Raw genomic sequence first — 24,562 nt, forward strand, 5'->3', positions numbered from 1 at the left:
CGTGCAAACAAAAACTGTTTCCCCATCGACTTTCTGGATGCATTAAATCTTGATTTTCAATAATTGTTTACGATAAAAAATATTCAAAATTTGAAAAAAAAAATTGGTTTATTTATTTGTAATTTTAGTTTAACTCTTGTAATTTTCATTTTATGATCAAGTGAATTGTGAATTTTAAAAAATATTATTTATTTTTTCTCCTTTTTTTTAATTTTTTTTTTGTAAATATATGTAAAATTATTATGGCTAATATAAGAATAAAAATAAAAACAAAATGAAAAAATATTTAGGTCATGCGAGTGTTACTAATGGGAGTAGAAATAAAATGAAGATTGTGTTGTGTATGTGGAGGAAAGAGAAATGAATATCTTAATTGAGGGTTGAGTTGAGAAAAAATCAATGATGAAAATAGTCTTATATAGATAAATAAATTATATTCTCTCTGTCTCACTTTACTTGGTCTAGTTCTTTTCGGCACACTTATTAAGAAGAGTAAGATTGAAGTGTTAAGTATGTGGCTTATTTATATTGTAGTGAAAATTTATTATTAAAAAATGAAATATGCCAAGTTGGGTGAGACGATCTGAAAAGAAAACTAGGCCAAATGAAGTGAGACGGAGAGAGTACAATATATGATAATTGTAAGAGTTCAAGATTATCCACTCTTAGGATAATTGTAAGAGTTCAAGATTATCCACTCTTAGGATACATATTTTTCTTGTATAAAATTTAAATAATAAATTTTTCATATTGACATGTGTCAATCATTTCACGAATGCAATAGGAGATATCCAGAAACGCACAGAGCCAAGCCTCAAACTCAGTAGATGATCGTCCAGGGCTAAAAAAAATAGATTGTACTCAATATTTTGTATAATTTTTTGGATTATGTATAAAATTATAATTTCATCCATTCATTTTTTTTTAAATATAAAAAGGGTGAATATCACTTATACCCCAAACTATTTTTGCACTATCAATTATTCCTGAACTATCAATTTTTTTTATTTTTTTTTAATTTTGAACTATCAATTTTGTATCAATTGTACTCTTAATTTACTTTTCACCCTTTGTTAAAAAAAATTACTTTTCACCCTTTAAATTTTTAATTAGTAAGGCATATAATGATTTTGTTTTGTACAATGTGGGTTAAAAAAACTATATCTAAATATATTCATATTTCTTCATTTATAGACCAACTCTTTTCTCTTCTGTCTTCCCATTCATAAATTTTATTGTACTATGCTGCTGAAAGTCCCATAATATGTTCCTTTTTTTTGTAGAAAGTCCAAAAAAGTTTCAGCAGCACTGGATTTCCAAATTCATGAGATCTTCTGTGACACTGTACTAATTAGCACTCCATTTCTTCTTTAATCCGTCGACGAAAAATTTTCCACTTCCATTTATAGTAGTAGGGTTCATACAACTCAACTCACAGTTAAAGTGAGCCTTACTCCACTAACGACTCCATTCACATTTTATTAAAACTTGTGCTGTCTACAGAGTAATAAATTTTTTGTGAACGAAAGGAGTATCAAACACCAAATATGCAAAATATGTGCCATAATCTATATACGTAATGCGTTGCGTACAAAGCAAACGGTATATAAACACGATACTGGATCACATTAGGGAACTCCAAAAATGTAAACCAATGGCATGAAAAGCTATATATGGCTATTGAAAAGCATCAATATCTTAATCATGGTTTGCTTTTTCATCATATAAACACACACCCCTTCCTTTTTGCAAGTAAGAACTAACAGAATGCATATTACGGATGGGGAAAAAATCTTACATGTCTGGGATGATAATCTCACAAACTCGACACGGGCATATTGTAGAATGTGGCACGAGTCAAGAACGCCAGTCGCCCTGATCCCTTAAGTCGGAAATTAACTGCAACTACTGTCAGGTTCCTCCCGCTCCTCACTACGTGGGCATCAATGATTACTTCAGCCTGTGATACAAGTTGCGAGTCAGAGGGAATGTATAAACATCGAAACAGTCAGCTGAAAAATACAGGTTCGATCATCTGCTGAGTTTACTCTACCCTAATCCATAAAAAAAGATGCTGATTATGAGACTTCAAAGAAGAATCTTGATGTGTAACGTTCACATTCACTACAATGGAAATGAGATATCATTATTGCTCATACACATAGAAGACCGAAAAGTTATCATCTACGCCACTTTGGTTCGATGCTAAGATACTTCAAAAAGTAGTGTCTCGAAACAACAAGGAACAAAGACAAGCACTATACATACTACATAGTAAAAAGCGAATTCGTATATATCCCTTTAAGAACTCACATTATGTAGAGCAGCAGAGAGATATGACAAGCCTAGTTCTCCAAGAAAGAGATCTTTGTCTTCTCCAACGACTGTTCTAGCACAAGCAATGGCAACCCTCTCAGCTACAGCCCCAACAGCACCTCCATGCATTCCACCATAAGCATTCTACGCGTCCAGTTATAATACCCAATCAAAGAGAAGTTCACAATCAAGTGGGACAAAAAAATAGCTGGACTATCAAACTGATCCACAATTCACGCCTTATTGATGAACTAAAACAAATCTAAAACTGTAAAACAAACTAAAATGATGGATTCCAAGAAATTATTTGCACAAGCCAGGCTTCCTAGTTCATGTATACTATTATCTATCTTTCCCATATAAAGCTAACTCTGCGTTTACTATTAAGGATTAGACTAAACAGATAAAATAAGTATAGACTAATCTATCATTTGCTAAGATCGATTGGAACTCTGCGATATCCTATGCCTTGATAATTTCTACAATTTGATTGTATTTATGTCCAATTGAAAGGGGTAGGACTAGAAAAATCCTAAACAACAAAGATAAAAATACTCAATCGTGTATATTATCAATCTTACGAAGGAAACCAAGATCACAAGCCTTCCACATCTAGCTCATAGCTCTTAATTAATCAATCACAATCTTGTTAAATAACAATAATCAGTTTAGCAGATGCATTAATTGCCAATCACTTTACTAGTGAGGTCGAGAAAAACTACATACAAAAAAATCAAGTACACTATCACAGGCAAAAATAAAACCTAAACATATCTTCCCAATTTCACAATTCATTTTCCCCCAAATTCCAATTAAATTTCTCTAATTACGGACAAATCCCTAGAGTGTGGAGACCCACAAAGATCGACATTTATAAAATTCAACAATCGATCAATAAAACATCCCAAATACTCAGCTGCTATAGATTCAGAGAAATCAGCAGAAACGGTTACCAAAATTGGAGCCTTGACATCGAGGGAGCAGGAGAGTTTTCCCCTTTCGATTGAGATAACCTTAAGAACTCCTCCTATAAGGTTGGAGAAAGCGTCGTCCACGTTGTGTTGTGGTTTGAATGTTTCAGCAGCTCCCATTCGATTGACAAATTGAATGACTGCTTTGGAGTATTCCGCAGGTACATCAATGGAGATTGAGGCAGCTGCCACCGCCGGAGATTCTTTTGTTGTCGTCATTCTCTCTCTACTCTCTACCACAAAGTCCTATAACTGGTTCAATTATCCATCCCTCTTTTGCTTTTGGTCTAATTTTGCTAATTAGAGAGGGATAAAATTCTTGAGAAGATGCCCAATTACTCCCTCCCTCCACTAATTGTTGGCCTAGGAGGCAAAACACGGATTTTAAGAAAAAGTGTAATGAGTGGAGAAAGAGACCCACAAAATATATTGTTTATTAGTTGAGTGGAGAAAGGGACCCACAAAGTGTATTGTTTATTAGTTGAGTAGAGAAAAGTGTATTATTTATTGGGACCCACCAATTAAAAAATTATAAAATATTACTATAAATGGATAGGACATAAATTGGTGGACGGACCAAAAAGGAAAGTAGGCCAACAATTAGTGAACGGAGGGAGTATTAACGATGGGTAGATTTGTTGGTGTCCTCATTCGAAACATAGGTAAGGGGTTTGACGTGTTTGGTGTCTCATGGTATAACCCTTGCAAAAACAGGTGAAATGGCGTTTCCATCCCTAAAATTTTTGGGCGAAAGACAAGGTTGCCCTTGGCGGGCCACCGTGTTCGTGTAGAAGAATTTGGGACGTCGCAGACATTTTCGATTAACAATGGCTTCGTCTCAACAAGGCACGATTCGCTATTTAGTTCAGCGTTGATTCAACAAATATATTATTATCGATCTTCGATTTCAGATAGCACTTCCATGAATTTTTCGATTCCTTCATTTACTAGTCACACATTGCCCAAATTTCGTTTTTGTTTATATGTTCTATTGATTTGAATCTGTGAAAAAAGTATCGTTATTTTTTGTTGATTTAAGACATGTTTTTTTTTTTTTTTTTGTTCTCTGAATGTTTGCTTTGATATCTAATACAATCGTGTTTCTTAAGGTTTGGCCGGGGGAGGAGATACTGCTGGCTTCACTGAAGGAGCTCGTCGTTCTTAGTTGGAAGGCCGACAATGGTTTCAGGGCAGACTACTTAACCAAACTGGAGGAGTCGATGCGGAAGGAGTTTCCTGGCACAGATCTTAAGGGGATGCCGCACATCAATTCGAAGCTAGGCGCATGGAAAAAAACTACGGCTCCCTATCTTCGATGCTAGACATCTCCGGCGTAGGCTTCAACTCAAAGGGGACTATTGAATGCACTAATGAGCAGTGAGCAGGGACGGAGCCAGGGGGGCTAGAGCCCCCTCCCAAATTTTGAGTTTTTTTTTTTTTTAAATATATATAGATATATGTTTATACCTATTATAAAATAATTTTATTTTATAAAAGAGTATTTGGTTATTATATTCTCTCATATATACTTAATTTAAGTATAATTTTATTTTTTAAAACTATATGATCTATGAAATATTGTTTGTTATTATTACTATTATACTTGTCTTTTAATAAAAAATGCCTAATATGTATGAAATGCTAAAAAAAATTATAATGTATTGAAACTAATTTGTAATGTATAGAAAATATATAATCTATGGACATGTTGTTTGTTATTATTATTATTATGCTTGCCTTTTAATAAAAAATGTATTAAATATACGAAATTTCCAAAAAAAGTTTTGTGATATATTGAAACTATATAATTTATGAAAATATTGTTCGTTATTATTAGTATTATGCTCGTATTTTAATTTAAAAAATACCTTAAATATACTGAATGCCCAAAAAAAATTTCCCGGGGGCTACCGCCCCCGAACCCCCGTACAGGTTCAACCCCCCCGAACTAAATTCTGGCTCCGTCCCTGGCAGTGAGAGCACATTGTGAAAGTACGTACTTGTATATTTCTTAACTTTGCTTCATATTTGTTCATGATTTATGTTGTTGATTGTAGAAAGACACTAATGCTCGCACAATGCGTTTCAAGAATCATGCCATAAAAGGTCTAAAAAATGGGCACTGAAATTAAGAATCATGCCATAAAAGTGTAAAGTGAGACTTTGAAATGATATAATTCAAAATTAAGGGCAATTTTTTATTTATTTATGAATTAAATAATTTTAAATCGGATAAAAATGATACTATATTTTTTTTGAGCAAAAAAATGAGATATATTTTAAATGGAAAGGAGGATATCATCATACCTAGCAACCTGTTCATAAAATGCAAGCGAGTAAAAAATACAACAATCACTACAAGAAAAGTTATCGGACACCGACGGATTTACCGACGGAATGATATCCGTCACAGATTACCGACGGATCAACGACAGAATCGACGACGGAAATACAGTATTAGACATTACGACTGAAATAACGACGGATTTACCGACGGACATTTTTTCTCGACATTACCGACGGAATCAACGACGGAATACCGATGGAACATGTACCGACGGACCATATTCCGTCGTTATTATTTCGTTTTAAATTATATGAATTTTTAAATTAATAAATAGCGACGGATTTATGCCCGTCGGTAATAGCGACGGACTGAAATCCGTCGGTAATTGTTTTTTTTAATTTTTTTCGGAATTAAATAAAATGATAGCGACGGATTTTTGTTCCGTCGGTAACAGCGACGGAAAAATCCGTCGCAAAATCCGTCGGCAAGCCCTAAAATCCGGATTTAATTGGACAGCCCCCCATTTCAGTTTCCGCGCCTCCATTTTCGCGAAATCACCCTTCTTCTTCAAAATTCCTCCCTCTGAATCCAATCGCCGGCGACGAACCCCGTTCGGCCCATCACCTCGCCTAGGGCTGACAATTTTCGACACGACACGAAAACACGACACGAAATCGCACGGAATTAATGGGTTAGTAACACGCACGATAAGGTTCGGGTCCTTATCGGGTCGACCTGATAAGGACCTGATAATTTTGGGTCGGGTTGGGTTGGGTTCGGGTCGGATTCAGGTAACCCGATAGTGATATTATTATTTTTATTAAATATTTATTTTAATTTTTAAATTTTTGATTTCTTAGTTTAGGCCTTAGGGTTTCATTCATTTCAAATTTCAATCAATTATTTGCACTAGAGATTGGTTGTTTGGAGAAAAAGGTATGAGCTTTTTGTGTTATTAATGTTAACATTTTATATTATTGATATATATTTAATATTAATTCATATTTTTTTTCGTTCAAAGCCTTCAAAAGCGAAGTACCAACATCTAAGTTAGCCGAAGACTTTCTACATGGCGATGATGAACCTCAAACCGAATCTTCTTCGGTCTCCACTATTGCTGTTGCATGAAGGCTGTCACTTAGTCTAGTTATGTTTTGATTTGTTAAGCTCACTTGGATTATGTTGTAGTTATGTTAGGAATTGACGACTCTTGGTTGATGCATTGTTATTTTCATTTGAGCTTATTATATTTTGTTAAGCTTATTGATTTAATGCTTTATATTGATTGGATTTTTAGTTTGGCATATGTTGAATTGTTGATTTATTGGATATGTTGATTGTTGAGCATATGTGATGAATTTTGTATTTTTTTTATATTATTCATGTGAATGAATCAAATCAAATTTGTGTTGTTATCAGGTCGTAATCAGATCGTGTCGCTATCGTGTTGTGTCAAGCCGATTCAAATCGGGTTGTTATCAGGTCGTAATCAGATCGTGTCGCTATCGGGTCGTGTCAACCCGATTCAAATCGGGTTGTTATCGGGTTCGTGTCGGGTTCGGGTTGGGTTCGGGTTTAGGTGTATCAGGTTGGGTTCGGGTTGGGTTCTAGCATTCCCTTATCAGGTCGGGTTCGGGTTTGGCCTTATCAGGTCGGGTTGATATCAGGTCGACCCGATAGCGATCCGATCCGCACGATTTGCCAGCCCTAACCTCGCCCCAACCGTTCTCCCCCTCCGCCACCGACGTTCTCCCCCTTCGCCGCCTCTGAGTTCTCCCTTGCGTTCCGGTTCAGCCAAGGCTTTCCCGTCGCCGCTGCCACAGCGCCCTCGCCGGCGCCTTGTCCTCCGCTGCCCGCGCCGCGTCGCCAGCCTCCACAGCAACATCGCCGGCGTCGTTTCCTCTGCTGCCAGGATCCACAGGGCTCACCAGCGTCGGATTCCTCCACTACCCAATCCGCCAGCCACCTGCCGCCCTCCGCTGCCACCTGCGCCGATTCCTCCGCCGCCAGCCACCTGCCGGCGTCCTCCTCCACCAGCAACCGTCCGCTGCCTCCGATTCCTTCAAGTCTAGGTTTGTAATTTTTTTTTTAATTTTCATTAATTATTTGAAATCCTATTATATTTTAGTTTAAATTTTGTATTAATATTCTGTAAAATTGTATTTTTTATTGAATTAAATTATATAATGCTTAACATATAATATTTTTATTGCATTAAATTTTTATATGTTCACTCACATAATTATAATATGCTCACAAATAGTTTCAAGAACATTGAATAGTTTTATAGTATTGTAAAATTTCCCTTCGAAAATGTCTTTTTTATTGGATTAAAAATGTCTTTTTACTGTAAATTCTCTTTAATGAGATGAAGAAAAATAGACTTGATTGAATGATATTATTTTCAAGAAAAATAAACTTGATTGTTTATTTTATTAAATTATAATTTTATATACTTTGGCTCTTGAATAATTATTAAATTCTTTTTTTTGTTTTGGATTAATTCTCATTTGTAGTATTTCACTCTACCATTGCTTCTTGAAGAAGAAAAAAAGAAGCTAAGGTGAACAAAAAGAAAAGCTAGTAACAAAACAAGTAAGTTTTCATTACATTATCTTTTGTTTTGTTAGATTTTAAAATTTTAGATGAGCATGTATCTAAGTGTTTTTATTCTTTTTTATATATATTTTAGATGAGCATGTATCTAGGTAGTAAATGGAGATTAGGTTGGGGGATGGCTGTGTTCCATCCCATTTTGTTGCTGTGGTGATGGCTTGGAGCCGCGTATGTGTTTTTGTGTTTGATTTATAGAATTTGTGTTGAACATGTGTTATATAATTATCATACTTTCTTTTGATGTTCTATAGACTTAGAGATTATTAAAACTCTAAAAGTCAGTACATATAAAATTTCTAACACACTTAAATGAACTAAAATTGTAGAAATGAGTGAAAATCGTGAGTGGATGTATCGACGTTTTCTACCTGATGGAGCTTTGAATCTCGATTTTCAAAGAGGTCTTCAAGGTTTCATTGACTACGCTAGCAGTAGACGAGATTTAATGGATGGGGAAAAAATTAGGTGTCCGTGTAGGAAATGCGATAATATACGTTTCCATACTAAAAACAATGTCCAGTATCACATAGCAAAGAACGGATTTGTGCGGGATTACCATATTTGGAGGTTTCATGGGGAAATTGAAATGCCGACGGCTGAATATCATAACTTTGAAGATATTGAGGATAATGAAGATAATTATCAGAATATGGTTATGGATATTGCTGCATCCCAATATAACATTCAAAACATCGAAGAACCCCCAAATCCGGAAGCAGAATTGTTATATAATATGTTGAAAGCTGCGGATAAGGAGTTGTGGCCCGGTTGCAAAACTCATTCACAATTGACATGATCCCCATCACTTTATGCAAGCTTGAGCGGATTTTTCCTCCCAGCTTTTTTGATTCAATGGAACATCTGCCCGTCCATTTAGCTGACGAAGCACGACTTGCAGGCCCTGTACAATTTCGATGGATGTACCCCTTTGAGAGGTAATCAATAAACCTAATATATATTATATAGGCTTCAAATATATTTTTACAATCATGTGGTGATTACTATATAGGTACCTGCGAAAGTTGAAAAGCAATGTGAGGAATAAAGCCAGGGTAGAAGGATCTATTTGCAATGCATACATAGTGGAAGAAGCATCCACGTTCTGCTCCTATTATTTTGAGGAACATGTGAGAACCAAACATAGGAATGTGCCACGTAATTTCGATACTCAAGATCCTATTAGGTTCGATGGGCATCCTGATAGACTTACCGTTTTCAAACAAACGGGACATACTTTTGGGAAAATGTCTACGAGATACCTTGATAGCAAAGAGTATCATGCTGCTCACACATATGTCCTATTGAATTGTATAGAAGTTACCCAGACATATCTCGAGTAAGTATTTCATTAATATTAGTATTATTTATTAAATTATGTGGATATATGAATTTAACTTACACATTATATGATTCAAGGTTGTTTGTCGAATCATTGCGCATGTTGGGGATGTCTGAGGGCGAAATTGATAGTAAGATGGAAACTGAATTTGCGAGATGGTTCGAATCATACGTGAGTTTTATTTTTCAATTTAAGTAATCCACTCCAAATTGCTTTCCAACCTTTTTGCCTTACTCATCCATTGTTCCAATATTTTAGGTGGCGAACCCTGTTAATAATGTGACGAATCAGTTTCTTATTAGTCTTTCTAAATGGCCCTTAACAATGATATCAACATATCCCGGCTATTTTGTTAATGGATTCAAATTTCATACGCTTTCACATGGTACATCTCGAGCCACTATGAATAGTGGAGTGTGCATTAGGGGTGCAGATAATAATTGTGAGCTTGATTATTATGGTCGTTTGGTAGAGGTGTGCGAGCTTGAGTATCAAGGTCTGCCAAAGAAGACAACCACATTATTCAAGTGTGATTGGTTTGATCCGGGACGGAATGGGACATTGGTGCATCCCCAATACAAGTTGGTGTCTATAAATCACACCAAAAAGTATGGAAAGTACGAACCTTTTGTGCTAGCAGATCAAGTAATTCAAGTATACTATTGTACTTATCCAAGTAAAACTCAATCTAAAAAAGATTGGTGGGAGGTGTGTAAGATAAAAGCGAGATCTAAAGTTGAAGTACCAACTGAAGCATCTACTGTGGAGGTAGACCAACCATTTCAAGATGAATTTATGAGCTCAATACACACAATTATAGATGATGCACCCAACGTAGTTCATCCTAGTGGCGAGTTGATAGATATGGATGATGAAGAGGAAGAAGAGGAAGATACACCGATTAGTGAAGAAGAAGATAATGATGATGGTTATAGAGATGATGATGACTATTAGAGTTAGTTTATTTACCTTTTTTTATAAACCTAATTTATTTGTGAGATCAAATTATTTTTGTCAATAATTGTTAATAGTACATTTTATTTGATTTTTGAAGATGGTGGGAGGAGTTTCTAGTGCGAGAGGTTTACGTGGGAGAGGAGGAGGTTCTGGTGGTAGTAGGGGTGCTCCATCATCCTCAAACCCTACATCATCCACAGGATCAGATGGAGGGATTGCTGTATCTGTACGGGATATACAGCTGACTCATTCACCTTCAGCTTCGGATTCGGTTCCTACTGCGACATCAGAGGCTCCCACCACTGGACGTACTACACTCATCATACGACATGGGTATAATTTTTATTGTTATACAATCTTATGAATTATTAAATGTTAGTTTTATTACTAATGACTTTGAATGTTAATTGTAGCCAATTACATCCCTTGGGGATGGTTCCAGGCACAGTCACTAAGATTTTCAAGCAAGTTCAAAATCCAGAAGGTTTCAATTGGAAACTCACTCCACCTGCTATCAAGACATCGTACTTTCAGGAATTTAAGGTATGAATATAATTTAATTCTAGTTGTTTAATAAAATACATATACATATTAGTTAATGTTTATAAATTTATTTTGTTTGTTGTTTGAATAGAAACATTTCACATGGGATCCGGCGATAGAGGCAGATGTCTATAAGCTTTGGTTAGAGGTTGCTGCGCGGAGGTATAAGGATTTTGTTTTCGACATCAAGAAAAAGAAGAACGACAAGAGGCCTTCTTTTATTCACGAGGAAGTCTGGCCTAATTGGCTTAAGTATTGGGACTCTGATGAATTCAAAGCCAAATCAGAGATAGCAAAAAAGTGTAGGATGTCTGAGCCTTTAGGTCCTGGAACCGGTCAAGTGAAGCACAAAGGAGGTTCGAGGTCTATTCTTCAGTATGCTGAAGACGTGGTACGTTGAAATTTTATTCATATTATTTTTTTTCATTGATATTCATATTAATAATATTTATATTTGTTACGTTTTTTAAAAGGCTAAAAGGAAAGGTGTGGAGCCGACTGACTGTTTCTACGATGCTTATGAGATCCTTCATAAGAACAAGGATGGTACTTATACAGACGAGAAGTCTAGACAGATTGGAGTACGTAGTAAAGTATTCTAAACGTATTTAAGTATTATTTTTATTGCTCTAATTCTTAAATATAAATCGTGATATATATATTATTGTAGGAAAAGATGCAGGAATTAGTTGCTTCTCAGAGTCAGCCTGTGGATGATGATTCTGATCCACCAGAGATCGATATGAACAAGGTGTATGTGGAGGCTGTTGGTGGACTCGACAGGAAAAAGAGAATGTTTGGAGTCGGTGGACTTGCAGCCAGCTATAGGAGCAGTGAGCAGTCGAGTGGTACATCTCAGTTCCATGGTCATACTGTCGATCCACAGCGACTTGTGGACATGGAGCAGCAGTTGCAGGATGCCTTAGCAGAGATAGCACGTCAGAAGGAGGAGATGAGGCAGAAAGAACAGCAGACCGATGCTCGATTTGAGGCTCAGCAGCGTATGTTCGAGGACCAGCAGCGTATGTTCGAGGACGCTCAGCAGCGTATGCTCGACCAGATATTGGCTAGGCTTCCATCTGGATCTACGGGACCCACTCCACCCACCGGACCATCATCTTGATTATTATGTTGTATTTCTGTATTTTGAGTACTTGACTATTTCTATTATGTTTTCTTAACACTTGAATATTTTGTTATGTATGATTATATGTATGATTTAGAATTTTAATATTTTATTGATTTTGTGTTTTTGGTGATTGGTGTATTGATAATATAGTAGAATAAAAGTGTATAACAGGGCGTCGAAAGCTGGGGTAGAGCAAATTTTATTTTTTTTATTTTTTTTAAAATCAGCGACGGAATCGAAATCCGTCGCTAAAGTTGGACAGGCAAATACCGACGGATTTTTTGTCCGTCGCTAAATAGCGACGGAATTTTCCGTCGCTGTTTCCGTCGCTAACGACTGACGACGATTTCGACGTCGTTTTTCGCCGACGGTGGATCCGTCGTTATTTCCGTCGGCGAATTACCGACGGACGTAAATTCCGTCGGTATTTGGTTTAGCGACCAGCTTTGCCGCGACAGACGGCCTCCGTCGGCCGTCCGTCGTTGATCAAAAATAGCGACGGAAATTTTACGATCAGCGACAGAATTTTCCGTCGCTGATCGCGCAGTTTCTTGTAGTGAATATAAACGAAGCAAACATAAAACAGAATCACAATTTTGTACATAATTCAAAGAAATCATTAACAGCTCAAACTTGTACATAGATCAACATTATTAGCCGGTAGTAAGCGACCTTCAGATCCTCAATTACTAATTTTGAAAAATAAATACATAAAATACTCAACTCAATTTGAGAAAAACCTAAATAGCAATAACAAACAAAGAAACATGAAAATACAGAGAGCAGTTTGTTTCTACTTGAACCAAAATTCGGTAAATTTTTGCATATCACATCAACCTAAAAAAAGCTACTCCCTCCGTCTCGGCTTTTCGTATCCAGTTGAGAACGACACAGGTTTTAATAAAGTGATTGATGTGTTGTGAGTGGAATAAGGGTCCCACATTTTATGTGAGAGTTAAAATAATTAAAGTGGAGTAAGGGCCCCACCTACTTTTACTAAAAATAGAAATGGATACTAAAATGTGGGACAGCCAAAAAAGGAAAAAGAAAGTTAGATACTAAAAGTTGGGACGGAGGGAGTGTTATACTGTAGTTCCTGAGAAACTCCACAAAGTCAGATGAGAACTCAATACACCACAATTTTACGTAGCTTTTACTGAAATTCTTCGTGAATATTTAGCTGGACACTTTACTAACACATGTTTCTAATTAGCAACAGAAATAGAAAGGAAAGATGAAATAATTGATCGGATGAGGTGGAGTACCTCTAGCAAAGCGTCGACGGTCTCCGCCGCCGCATCTTGCGGCGGCTGCTCCGCTGAGTTCACCGGCGCTCCCATTCTGAGTTTGGTAGTGTTTTTTGTGTAAGCGAAATGATGCAACGCAGCAACGGTTCCACCCTTACAAATCGGGTGATTTTAAACACAGCCCCCAATTTTCTCACTATAACCTCATATTTAAAAAATAATAAAAATAATTATAATTGTACTCATTTACCCTAAAGCCCCAATAAGTTTATCTAAATAGTTAAAGTAGTGTGTTGGGCCAGGCCCGGCCCACAATAGGAATTGGGCCCAAACAAAATTATCACTATTAAAATTATCTTTACTTTTCATTCTGTGTTTTGCCATTCACAGCAGAGAGAGAGAGAGAGAGAGAGAGTGTGGAATCAGTCAATCAGAGGTGAAACAGTGAATCTAGATCGGATTTCCCCGCGAGAAGCCAGCAAGTGAGTGGATTCAGTCGAGCTCTTGAACGGCAGCAGACGTCAAAGGTTCAAGCTAAGATCAGACTGCAAGTGCTTACTTCTACATTGAATCTTTTTTTTTTCATCGAGAGCATCTTAAATCCGTATTTACACATTCATAGGAATTGGGCCCAAACAAAATTATCACGTAGACCCACGTAGACACCTATATAAATTCATACGCGAGCCGAGCACATCTAAAACCCTAGAACCTTAATCGCAGCTGCTCCTCAGCTAAGGTTAGTCTTCGAATCACCGCCGGAACCCTAATGCTTCCTCAATTCTCGCCGGATCTGAGCTCTTAAATTGTTTTCTGCCAGCAATCGTTCACATGTTTACAGAAAATCTGATTTGTTTGTTTTAATTTTGTCTTTGATGTCCCATTTTTTATCTTCATTTCTCGTATTATGCTGGATCTTCTTGAGATTTTAATCGTTTCATTGTTTCGTGTGTTTGTAAGGTAGAAACCGCGGTTTACTGCATTTGCCTGGGGATATATATATATATTTTGATTTCACGAGATTGTGATTCTTTGTAATGATATGAAAATCATAGTAGTTTATGAATCACATCATACATCGATGTTCTTTATTTTTAAGAACAAAGGAAAACGGAAAGTCGGATACTCAGTACTCTTAATTTTTCTTCTTAAGGATATGATATAAATTCAAGTTTGCAAGATTATTGTGTTGTTTTACAAAATATTTAGGCTTTTGCTTTTCGATTTCCATTTCGTTATATATTTAATCTGTTGCATTATTTTCACTTGACTGTTGAAGCCGATTGGGTTTTTCAATACTATCATGGTTCGTGGTTGTTACCGTTTTTAAAGAGCATTTGGAATCGATCCTATGATTAGCTGATATATTATTTATCTAATCTATATTGTTTTTTCAGGCAATGGCTCCAAAACAGCCGAACTCCGGTCTCTTTGTGGGTTTGAACAAAGGGCATATCGTTACCAAGAAGGAACTGGCACCTCGCCCTTCTGAAAGAAAAGGGGTAAAGATCCCAGATTTCCCTTGATGCACTATGCTGCATAATTTGTGTTTTCCGAGATACGTAACAGTTTCTGTGTGCAGTATTATGAATGTCTATTTTGTATCAACTTATTCCCAAACTATTAGGTATAGATCATTTTTAATATGAGATTTTTTCTTACAGAAAACCAGCAAACGGGTACATTTCGTTAGAAGTCTCATTAGGGAGGTGGCTGGTTTTGCTCCTTATGAGAAGCGAATCACCGAGCTTCTTAAGGTTGGCAAAGACAAGCGCGCGCTGAAAGTGGCTAAGAGAAAGTTGGGTACCCACAAGAGGGCAAAGAAGAAGCGCGAGGAGATGTCATCTGCTCTTCGAAAGATGAGGTGACTGTGCTATAGCATTTGATTTCTGAACTCTGTCCATATAATGCCAGCATTCGTTCTGTATCATGTTTCCGGCATCCTCTTGTTTGGTTACTTCTGATTCAATCTTCTGATTTTTTGTATATATAGGGCTGCTGGAGGTGGAGAGAAGAAGAAGTAGACTACTGTAGTAAGTGATTAGCAGAGATGTCTTCAGCTTATTGGTTTTGTTAAAGTTAACATTTGTTTCTTGGTAATTTTGAGTTTTTCATGCGAAGGATAACTTCATTTACAGATTTACAGTTCCCTATTTCTGAAGGCAGCCTTAATTTGTGTTGGTTATTCTTCCTAGGCAAAAATATGATGGCTTGTTTCCTTACTTTGAGCTGCTATGTGTTTTTTCTTTGCATGTTGCTGCGTCCTCAGCTCAAATGAATTGTAAAATTTTGGAATTCGATGTAGAAATAAGGAAAAATCAATCCATTAATTGACAAAGTAACTCCATAGTTCAACAAAATAGATGCATTGCATTTTTTTCCCCTTAAATTGTAGGGTTTGGCTTCATTAATTCCTAGATCTTTTAGAAATGTAGTAGCATATTCGTTGGGACGGTCCAAAAAAGAATATGTAGCATATTTGTTGGGAAGGAGAGAGTATATACGACGATGAATGAAATTACACAAGTAACATGGCACAGTCGATACTAAAATTGATTGTAAAATAAATATTTGTTTTAATATACCAGTTCGAAATCCAGAAGAAATATAAATCTCAATGTACTATATTTTATTTTATATAGTTTATCCTTGCTTGCTCATGACATAATTTAGCAGATATAGGATTCACAAACGGCTTGAAAGGGGCATGCTCTCAAATGTAGCACGACTCAAGTACAAGAGTCGCCCCGTTTCCTCTATTCGGAAATTCAGCCCAATTATTGCCTGCTTCTTCTCACTACTTATCACAAATGCGTCCACAACTATTTCTGCCTGTTACAAATATGCAATCAAATATGAGTTTGAATTCGAAGAGTCGAATACTTTAAGGGTACGTTTACTTTGATGGTAAAATTTTTATTGAAAAATGATGAATATGAAAACATAAGAAAATGCTACTCCCTCTGTCCCGCGAAACATGACCCAGTTTCCTCTTTGGTCCATTCCATGAAGCTTGACATATTTCTTTTTTTGCCAAAAAATTTACCATTTATTCATATTTTCACTTTTTCACCTAACACACTTAATACACAAAATATCAATTTTTTAATTTTCTTGTCGAACATGCTTCATGGGACGGAGGAAGTACTATGTGTTACTAGAAATGAAAAGATGAGAAAATGTTAGAAAATATTTTCACACCCCTATCATAGGATATACAACATTAGAGAGAAAATGAGTAAAAGAATTACCCGAAAAAATATTCCACCTGCCGAAGAAAATTTTCTATTATAGTGAACATGTGAAAATGGTAAAAAATGAATGAAAATATAACTTTTTCTCTTTTTTTTCTCGTCAAAGTAAACGAGAGCATCACATAAATGACTTATAAGTCAGTGGTCACAATCTATGGGGTTTAAGGAAAACCATCATACAAGTCCATCAAATCATCATAAATGGAAAAGTGGATAGTTTCAATATATATCTTAGCATAAAGGATACTTTTACCCATCAACATGTAAATGACTTATACTATTATGTTTATATATCTAAGCTAAGCTATTACCCAAAGTAAATGCACCCCAATGATATTGAGAAAGCAAGCAACAACAAGATAGAGATTGATTAAAATCTCAAAATAAATAAATAAATAAATATGCAGAAAGACTCACATTACGCGGAGCTGATGAGAGATAAGAGATGCTAAGATCTCCAAGGAAGAGATCCTCATCTTTGTGGACCACTGTTTTAGCACAAGCAATTGCAACCCTCTCGGCCACAGATGCTACAGCACCCCCATGCAGTCTACCGATTCCATTCTACATATGTCCAATTATAACCAAATCAATTAGATATCTTCATCACTCGAGGAGGCATAATCCAAACGACAAAGCTGAAGCATCAAAGACTCTCTCGTTTAAAAAGTTATTGATTCAAGTCTCATCGGCTTGGCTTGGTTATATATAGGGAGTTGATTATGCTATAAACTAGTGTGCATCTAAACTTTCCAACCAAAATGAATGCTTAAATTTTTTATTACTCCCCCCGTCCCATTCATATTGGCCCCCTTGTCATTTTGGGCTGTCCCAATTGTATTAGCCCCTTTTTTAAAATAGCAAAAATAAGGGCTCTTAAGTGGGCAAAAAGTAAAACACTCCACCTACTTATCTCATAAATGAAGACTTTCTTAATCTCCGTGCTAAAAAATAAGGAGCCAATACAAATAGGACGGATGGAGTATTATTATTATTATTATTATTATTATTATTATTATTATTATTATACTCAAATAATTTAATTGCCCAATTAAAATCATCTCCATTTCCCATAACTTTTTAAGACCTATGCCTTATCATATTCCTTATGTCATTTCCAATTCATTCTTCTTAATTAAGAATCTTAAGTCTTAACTCACTTGTGCATTTTACTTTAATTGACCACCACTTTCCACTTTTTTCAATTTATATTTTCATTAATGGTATAATTAAAATTTAAAAGATATGTAAAGTTAATTATAAAAATTATATTTTTATTAATATACCTTGAAAATATAAATATAAACTGTGTGTATTTATATAAAGAATATATACATATATATACACTATTTCAAATTACACATACACAAATACGTAATGAAAATTCTTAATTGTGATTTTACTTTAAAATTTGTATATAATAAAATCTTGTTTTTTCTAATATTGCATTTATCTCTTATACATTATCTCATGATTAAGTCTACCAATATAAAATTTGTAATTACTTTTTATAAGATTAAATTCTAAAAAATAAAAATTGCATGCGTATGAATACAAATAATAAACATTAGATAATTAAAAAAAAAAAAGTTACTTTAGACTTACATGAGCTTCATCTCCATATCTTATAATGAATTTTTATTTGTCTCATATGATGCTTCAATATTACAAAAAAAGGTGGTGGGTTCTATTATACATGGAGTATTACATTTTCAAGTTACATGCAGATGAAATAGGCGATATATAGATTCTTAACCCGTTGCAACAATCAGATAGTGGCAAACACAACATAATGGGAGTATATAATTCCCCAATTTAGCTAATTCAATTTCTCTCGAGAAACCCTAGGAAAAAAAGGTTAGATTTTGGTAAAAAGGGGGTTTTACCAGAACCGGCGGTTTAGCGCTGAGAATGCAGGAGATTTTGCCCCTGTGGGCGGAGATGAGTTTGAGAACTCCGCCTACGACTTTGGAGAAGGCGTCATTAACGTTGTATTCTGGTTTGATTGAGGAAGCAAGCCCCCAATCTTCCAGAAATTCAACAACGATTCGGTAGTCGTTGGGGGAGATCTCAGCCTCCGCCGCCGGAATTTCCTTGCTGGTGGTGGCCGCCATTGTTTTTCTCGCTTTCTCTCTCTTCTTTTTCAGCAATTCTACTCGTCTGGAACTTTCTATTATTGTTAATGCGCGGCATTTTCACGCGACTTTGAAATTGTTAGTAATTTTTTCCCTTTCTCAAGTGGCGCCAAAAAAAATCAATTGTTGCATCGCATCCTATCTGGAGGTTCCTCGTTGAAAAAACAATTTAGATTTTTCTTTTTCTTTTTGGAAGGGAAAAACAAATTGGAATTTGGATACTCAGCCCCACATCTGTCCTATTGAATCCCATTAATAATTTTATTATCTTTAATAATTTTGAATATAAAAATAAAATTATTTTTTTTAGAAAAAAAAAATTATTATTATATGATAAATTATAATTAACATTTATTACCAAAATTGAAGCTAAAAACATTGTAGCATATCCTAATTATGGAATAATCAATCCTCGTGATCGAATTAATTAAAATAGGACAAATACAATATAAAAAAGTTATAAATTTTAATTGGATTAAACAATCATAATTAATAATTAAAAAATTAAATTAAAGCACTATGACATTAATGGGAATAGATTATTACCCCCTAAACTAAAAGGAAAAGAAATTATTTGATTTTAGTATTAATACAATTTTTCCATAATTAAATATGGAAAAATTATTCAAATACGAGATTCATGAGGTGGGTCCCGGCGACTTCAAGACATCATATTCATTACAAAATCAGCAATAACTTTGAAAAAGAGAGAGAGAGAGAGTCAGAGCCACTCTGTCTAAAAGAATTCTGAATTCTGCTCTGCTTTTTGAGTTTCATTTTGATCCGAAGATGCCTCGTGGAACCCTTGAAGTTCTTCTTGTTAGCGCCAAAGGTCTCGAGGACTCCGATTTCCTATGTATGTTTCTTCACCATAATTCTATCACTAGTTTCCTGTGTGTTTTATAACTCTTGCCGATTAATAGTTTCGATGCTTCCGATGTTTCAGTTGTTTTTTGATTCATGACTCTTAGTTGACTTAGTAAGCGATTGATCGATAAACGATTGATTCGTTAGATTTCGACTGCTTTTCAATTTGATTTTTTCGCATCTAATGTAAATCTTGCCTTGCGTCTGTCGAAAAGTTGATAAAAAAAAATGTTTGATTTGTTTAAGAATGTCACTTGATTAGGGGGATTGAGGGATCAAAACTGCTGATTTGATATTGTTAATTATGATTATGATTATGATTATGATTAGATCCTGGTGGATTCGAACAGAAATGTGAAAGAGATTAAGATCAGTAGCATTTGTCTACTAATTTTATGCTGATCGATTAGCTGATGATCCATAAATGATAATACTGAATCAAAACTTGTTTGATAGAGTGAGTTTTAGTCCAAATTGTATGTTTGCATTTGAGTATTTTTATCCTCAATAGTAATAAGATTTTTTTTCACCCTTTCAATGGGATATGAATCAAGAAAAACTAGCGCAAATGATAGAAATAATGAAAGACTTTGGGATATTCCAAAGTTTCCATCCATTAAAGCAAACGAGGGATTAGCCTGACTCATTTTAAAATATTAACTAGGAACCATTTTCAGCATTTCCATTGTGTGAGATCTATGTATTTTCATCACTTTGTCGAATGAATTCTTGATCCTTGGTTTGAATCCCATGAGGGTGAAAACTCCATTTTTTTTGAATTCTTCATGTGTTCATAGTTGGTAGTATTTACTTATGGAGTAGTACTGCTATGTCTTGATCTTCAATTTGGCAGCTGGATCGGATCCTTATGCGATTCTCACCTACCGGACTCAGGAGAAGACAAGCGGCATTGCATCAGGTGCATTTTATCTCGATCTTGCTCTTCTTGTATAGTTGCATATATAAACTCAATCATAAACTTAGAGACTAGTTTTAGGCCTACCCTCTCTCTCTCTCTCTTGTGCATCCTTAAATGATATTTGGGTACATTTTCATTGTTGTATTTCAGTTGAAGGATCTTGCTCTGAGTGGAATGAGAGCTTCCTCTTCTCCATATCCAGCGATGTGACCGAGCTGAAGATCAAACTAATGGACAAAGACACATTTACAGCAGACGACTTTGTTGGAGAAGCAACGTGAGTAGTATTATATATCTACACATACGTATACGTATATATACCTTTTGTGAAGATTCTTGTCTGTCTCATGATTCTTGGCCGACTGTAGAATTCCTCTGGAGCCTTTGTTTGTTGAAGAAAGCGTTCCCCCCATGGCGTACCAAGTTGTGAAAGACGAGCAGTACTGCGGAGAGATTAAAGTTGGCCTCACTTTCACTCCCCAGGTCTGAGACATCCTATGTATGAAATGATTCATGGTGTTTTGGTTGTCTGTGTGCTCGTTTCCTTAAACGGTGAAGTGTTTGTTTTGTCGTTGCAGAGGAGTAGAGGCGGCGAGCTTGAAGAGGAGAGCCTTGGAGGATGGAAGCAATCATCATTTGAGGAGTGAGAAAGATCTTCAGATTATGAGTCAGTTTGTGTGAACTCACAATTCTTTGCAACTACTTGCTGTTTTTATCATTTAAAGGAACCTACTTTGTGATGGATTTCAGCAATATTGGTCGTCGTTGGTGTGCTTTTATGCATCTCATTTTATGCTTTCAGTTTCATCCAACAATTCAAGCCAATCTCTGTTTTATATTTGGTGTGGTATCATATTTATTCACCTCCTTGTTTGAAATACAAATTACATAATCTACTTTACAGTAAGAATGTGTTCTTTTTTATTGATAAATTTATCATGGAAAAAATGAGAGATAACAAAAAAGTTTCCCTTTAAATCCCCTCTTTCTTTTCCCTTATTTTTTACCAAAGAGAATTGCACATAATGTTATCTCTTAAAATCAACTATCCTAAGGGATATTTTTGCCACTAGAAGAAGAGAAGAGACTAAATCAATTACTTAAGAGAAGAGACTAAATCAATTACTTAAGGTTGAATTGACTCGAAATTTTTCGAGATTAATTTTGTCATAAGGGATAAATCAAGACTCATAAACTATGACTAATTCTACATTACATTATCTCGAGATTAAGTCTCCGGTCGTATCTGTCTAACCGAACAGGAAGATATCATAAGACTAATCTTATCTAATCCTACAAACCGAACAACCCCATATATATTTGTTTCTTTTTAACTGATACACCATTCTATGCAAGTCAAATACTAACATAGTGTGATTTATAAATCATGACACTAACATTACCAGGTGTATCATCAAAATAAGTTACAAAATCATTAGAAATGCGGCACAAGGAAAGATCATACATAGCATAGCCACTTAGGAGAATTATCATAGTAAATAGTTGCAGAAGAGCCATAAAACACCAAACATAGATTACTCATTCATCCCAAAACGAAAAGCCCCTCTCCCTAGTAACACCCCTCATTTCAGGCCGTCGGCGAAATTCAACATCCCTCAAATTGTTTTTGGATTTGAATCTCTCCTTTTCCCTTTCCCCTATCCTACTAGAGGTAGATTTGTTCTCACCTGATGCAGCAATCGCATGGCCTTCTGCATCACTCTTACTCGCCAACCATTCTTGAATCATAGCATCCACTTTCGCCTCCGGCAACAAATCCTTCTCCTTCATCTCCACATAGTACTTATGCGCCGCGTCCAACCTCCCGTTCAAGAAAAGGCCGTGTATCAGCACGATGTACGAGCTCCTATCAGGGTCGAGCCCGTGCCTGCTCATCTCGCCCCACAGCTTGAACACGTCCTCAAGCTGGCGCCAGCGGCAGAATTTCCTGATCAACATGATGTACGTATCGTGGCTCGGATGGCACCCGGTCGCGTGCATACTCTGCAGAAGCTCAAACACTTCCTCTGCAGTCCTCACAGCACGGAGGAAGGCGTGGTAGGTCCGGACAGTGGGCGCCACGCCTCTCTCCACCATCTCCTCGAACGCCTTCCTCGCCTCGTCCAAGAGATGCGACTTGCAAAGAGGCATGATCAGCGAGTTGTAAGTGACGGAGTCTGGGGCAATGCCCGCCTCCTGCATCGTCTCCATGAGGCTACGAGCTTCGTTAACGAACCTCCCCTTGGCCAGAGCGTGAACCACGGCGTTGTAGGCTTTCCTATCCGGCTTGATGCCTAAAGCCTTCATCCTCTCGTAATGCCTCATCACTGCGTTGAGATTTCCCATCTTGGAATAGCAAGACATGATGCTTGAATAGGAGTAGACATCATGCCTAATCCCTCTCCTCTCCATCTCCACCCAAATCCTCTTCCCCTCGCGCAGGCTGCCGATCACATTGCACCACCCGTTGAGGATGATGTTGAAGCTCTTCGTGTTGAGCGGGTACGCGGCCTTGTTGCAGAAGAGCAAATCCTCTGCATCCTTCACGTTCTTGTACCTGCAGAGAGCCGAGAGCAGGCCTTGGAACTCATCGACTCCTATCTCGAGCTTGAAGCGCCGCAGCCCGTAGAAGGCGCTGATCGCCTTGGCAACGTCGTGCACGGCTGCGTACTTCCTGATCATGATCAGGATCGTCATTGTCGTGACGAGCGACGCGGCTCTCATGTCGTCGATCAGAGCCCACGCGGTGTCGAACTTCCTGAACTTGCCGAGGATGGCTATCATCGAGTGGTACTCGCGCCGCGAATGCTCGTAGCCCGGCCGCTTCCCGGCCCACAGGAAGAAGGTGAACGCCGCCTCCCAATCGTTCCGCACGGAGGAAAGGACGCTTGCCACCAATCCCGGCGTCACATTCACTCCGCATCCCTCCAGCTTCGCGCTCTTCTCCTGCGCACCAGGTGTTCGTAAAATGTCCACAACGGCGGCGAAATCGCGCGAGGAATCCGGATCGCTTGCGATTACTTCACAATCGCTCTCTGATTCATGCTCCGATCCGCTGCGGCAGTCTCCTTCACTGTGGATTGAGGAAGTGAAAGCCGCAGAAACTGGTGGCCTGCTAACAATAGGATATCGAGATAGAAAGTGCAGAGGGCGGCGCTCTGGTTTGGTATGCGGCGGTATCCGATTGAAATGGAGATTACCGCGGAGCGCGAGGAGCAGTGCAGGTATCGTTCTTCTCAGATTCCGCGACATGGAATCAATCGGCAATCAAGCTGTGGAAGAGGCGTTTGAGGAGACTTGTGAATTGACGGAGACGGACATCGGCGATCACGATGAGGTGTTTGAGAAAATGTCTGTGTGGAATACTCCACCGATATCTCTACTGTGACTGTGAGAGACTTCACCAAGACTTCTCTCTCTCGCATGAATTCTCCTAAAACTGAATCAGTGATCACAGGTGTTTGAGAAAATGACTGAGTGAAAAAGCCTTGTGAAATAGGCAGGCGAGTTCCTTGCACAGTAGTTTATCAAGTTTTCTGTTGGGACTTCTCGGCAATATAGGAAGAGATTCCCTATATAGGAATATTGGTGATAGTGGAACTGTGGAAGTTAATTATGAGAATTTAATATTTTAATTATTTCAATAAATAAAAAATGAGAATAATTATTCATAGCTTTAATCTTTATTGATTTATTTTAAAATATTTAATAATAATTACTCATTTCGTCGCAACTTTTAGTACCCATATTTCTATTTTAATTCGTCTCACATTTTAGTATCCATTTATATTTTTAGTAAAAATATATGGACCCTTATTACACTTTAATTATTTTGACACTCTCATAAAGATGAGATCATTTATACCACTCACAATATACTGAATTATTTTATTGAAACTCGGGTCATTCTCCATTGAATACTAAAATTGAGACATACTATGAAATAGTAGTATTTTTTTTATTAGAATCTCACATTAAATCA

The 24,562-nt window shown here is 36.7% G+C and overlaps 7 protein-coding genes across 11 annotated transcripts; 4 read left to right on the top strand and 3 right to left on the bottom strand.

The window, feature by feature from the left end:
• Nucleotides 1-1,548: 1,548 nt before the first annotated feature.
• LOC131020728 (uncharacterized) lies at nt 1,549-3,644 on the bottom strand. Its single transcript, XM_057949738.1, has 3 exons — nt 3,270-3,644; nt 2,314-2,460; nt 1,549-1,960 (listed from the first exon to the last, which is right to left on the bottom strand). The coding sequence occupies exons 1-3, from the start codon at nt 3,504-3,506 to the stop codon at nt 1,817-1,819; spliced, it is 528 nt and encodes a 175-aa protein (XP_057805721.1). The 5' UTR covers nt 3,507-3,644; the 3' UTR covers nt 1,549-1,816.
• Nucleotides 3,645-9,055: 5,411 nt separating this feature from the next.
• LOC131023631 (uncharacterized) lies at nt 9,056-10,483 on the top strand. Its single transcript, XM_057953175.1, has 3 exons — nt 9,056-9,526; nt 9,607-9,700; nt 9,788-10,483. Exons 1-3 carry the CDS (start codon nt 9,435-9,437, stop codon nt 10,481-10,483), a joined length of 882 nt encoding a protein of 293 aa, XP_057809158.1. The 5' UTR covers nt 9,056-9,434.
• A 100-nt stretch (nt 10,484-10,583) lies between these two features.
• LOC131023632 (uncharacterized) lies at nt 10,584-12,288 on the top strand. The gene is made up of 5 exons (XM_057953176.1): nt 10,584-10,819; nt 10,900-11,029; nt 11,121-11,420; nt 11,503-11,610; nt 11,700-12,288. The coding sequence occupies exons 1-5, from the start codon at nt 10,584-10,586 to the stop codon at nt 12,150-12,152; spliced, it is 1,227 nt and encodes a 408-aa protein (XP_057809159.1). The 3' UTR covers nt 12,153-12,288.
• A 1,482-nt stretch (nt 12,289-13,770) lies between these two features.
• On the top strand, nt 13,771-15,627 carry LOC131020743 (60S ribosomal protein L36-2-like). 5 transcript variants are annotated; one of them, XM_057949754.1, is made up of 5 exons: nt 13,773-13,932; nt 14,028-14,144; nt 14,803-14,907; nt 15,070-15,269; nt 15,399-15,627. In XM_057949754.1, the coding sequence occupies exons 3-5, from the start codon at nt 14,806-14,808 to the stop codon at nt 15,427-15,429; spliced, it is 333 nt and encodes a 110-aa protein (XP_057805737.1). In that variant the 5' UTR covers nt 13,773-13,932; nt 14,028-14,144; nt 14,803-14,805; the 3' UTR covers nt 15,430-15,627. The 5 variants fall into 5 exon arrangements, with proteins under 5 accessions (XP_057805738.1, XP_057805737.1, XP_057805739.1 ...); XM_057949755.1 differs by lacking the exon at nt 14,028-14,144 and having other exon boundaries at nt 13,771-13,932; XM_057949756.1 differs by lacking the exon at nt 14,028-14,144 and having other exon boundaries at nt 13,785-13,956.
• Nucleotides 15,628-15,936: 309 nt separating this feature from the next.
• Nucleotides 15,937-18,979, bottom strand: LOC131020729 (uncharacterized). Its single transcript, XM_057949739.1, has 3 exons — nt 18,546-18,979; nt 17,077-17,223; nt 15,937-16,237 (listed from the first exon to the last, which is right to left on the bottom strand). Exons 1-3 carry the CDS (start codon nt 18,771-18,773, stop codon nt 16,091-16,093), a joined length of 522 nt encoding a protein of 173 aa, XP_057805722.1. The 5' UTR covers nt 18,774-18,979; the 3' UTR covers nt 15,937-16,090.
• A 429-nt stretch (nt 18,980-19,408) lies between these two features.
• On the top strand, nt 19,409-21,381 carry LOC131020739 (elicitor-responsive protein 3). The gene is made up of 5 exons (XM_057949749.1): nt 19,409-19,650; nt 20,515-20,580; nt 20,731-20,857; nt 20,949-21,063; nt 21,159-21,381. Exons 1-5 carry the CDS (start codon nt 19,584-19,586, stop codon nt 21,225-21,227), a joined length of 444 nt encoding a protein of 147 aa, XP_057805732.1. The 5' UTR covers nt 19,409-19,583; the 3' UTR covers nt 21,228-21,381.
• Nucleotides 21,382-21,957: 576 nt separating this feature from the next.
• On the bottom strand, nt 21,958-24,245 carry LOC131020661 (pentatricopeptide repeat-containing protein At5g15010, mitochondrial). The gene has a single exon (XM_057949630.1). It carries the CDS (start codon nt 23,830-23,832, stop codon nt 22,120-22,122), a length of 1,713 nt encoding a protein of 570 aa, XP_057805613.1. The 5' UTR covers nt 23,833-24,245; the 3' UTR covers nt 21,958-22,119.
• Nucleotides 24,246-24,562: the final 317 nt, after the last annotated feature.

This window comes from Salvia miltiorrhiza, chromosome 4 (genome assembly GCF_028751815.1).
Source record: "Salvia miltiorrhiza cultivar Shanhuang (shh) chromosome 4, IMPLAD_Smil_shh, whole genome shotgun sequence".
NCBI lineage: Eukaryota > Viridiplantae > Streptophyta > Magnoliopsida > Lamiales > Lamiaceae > Salvia > Salvia miltiorrhiza.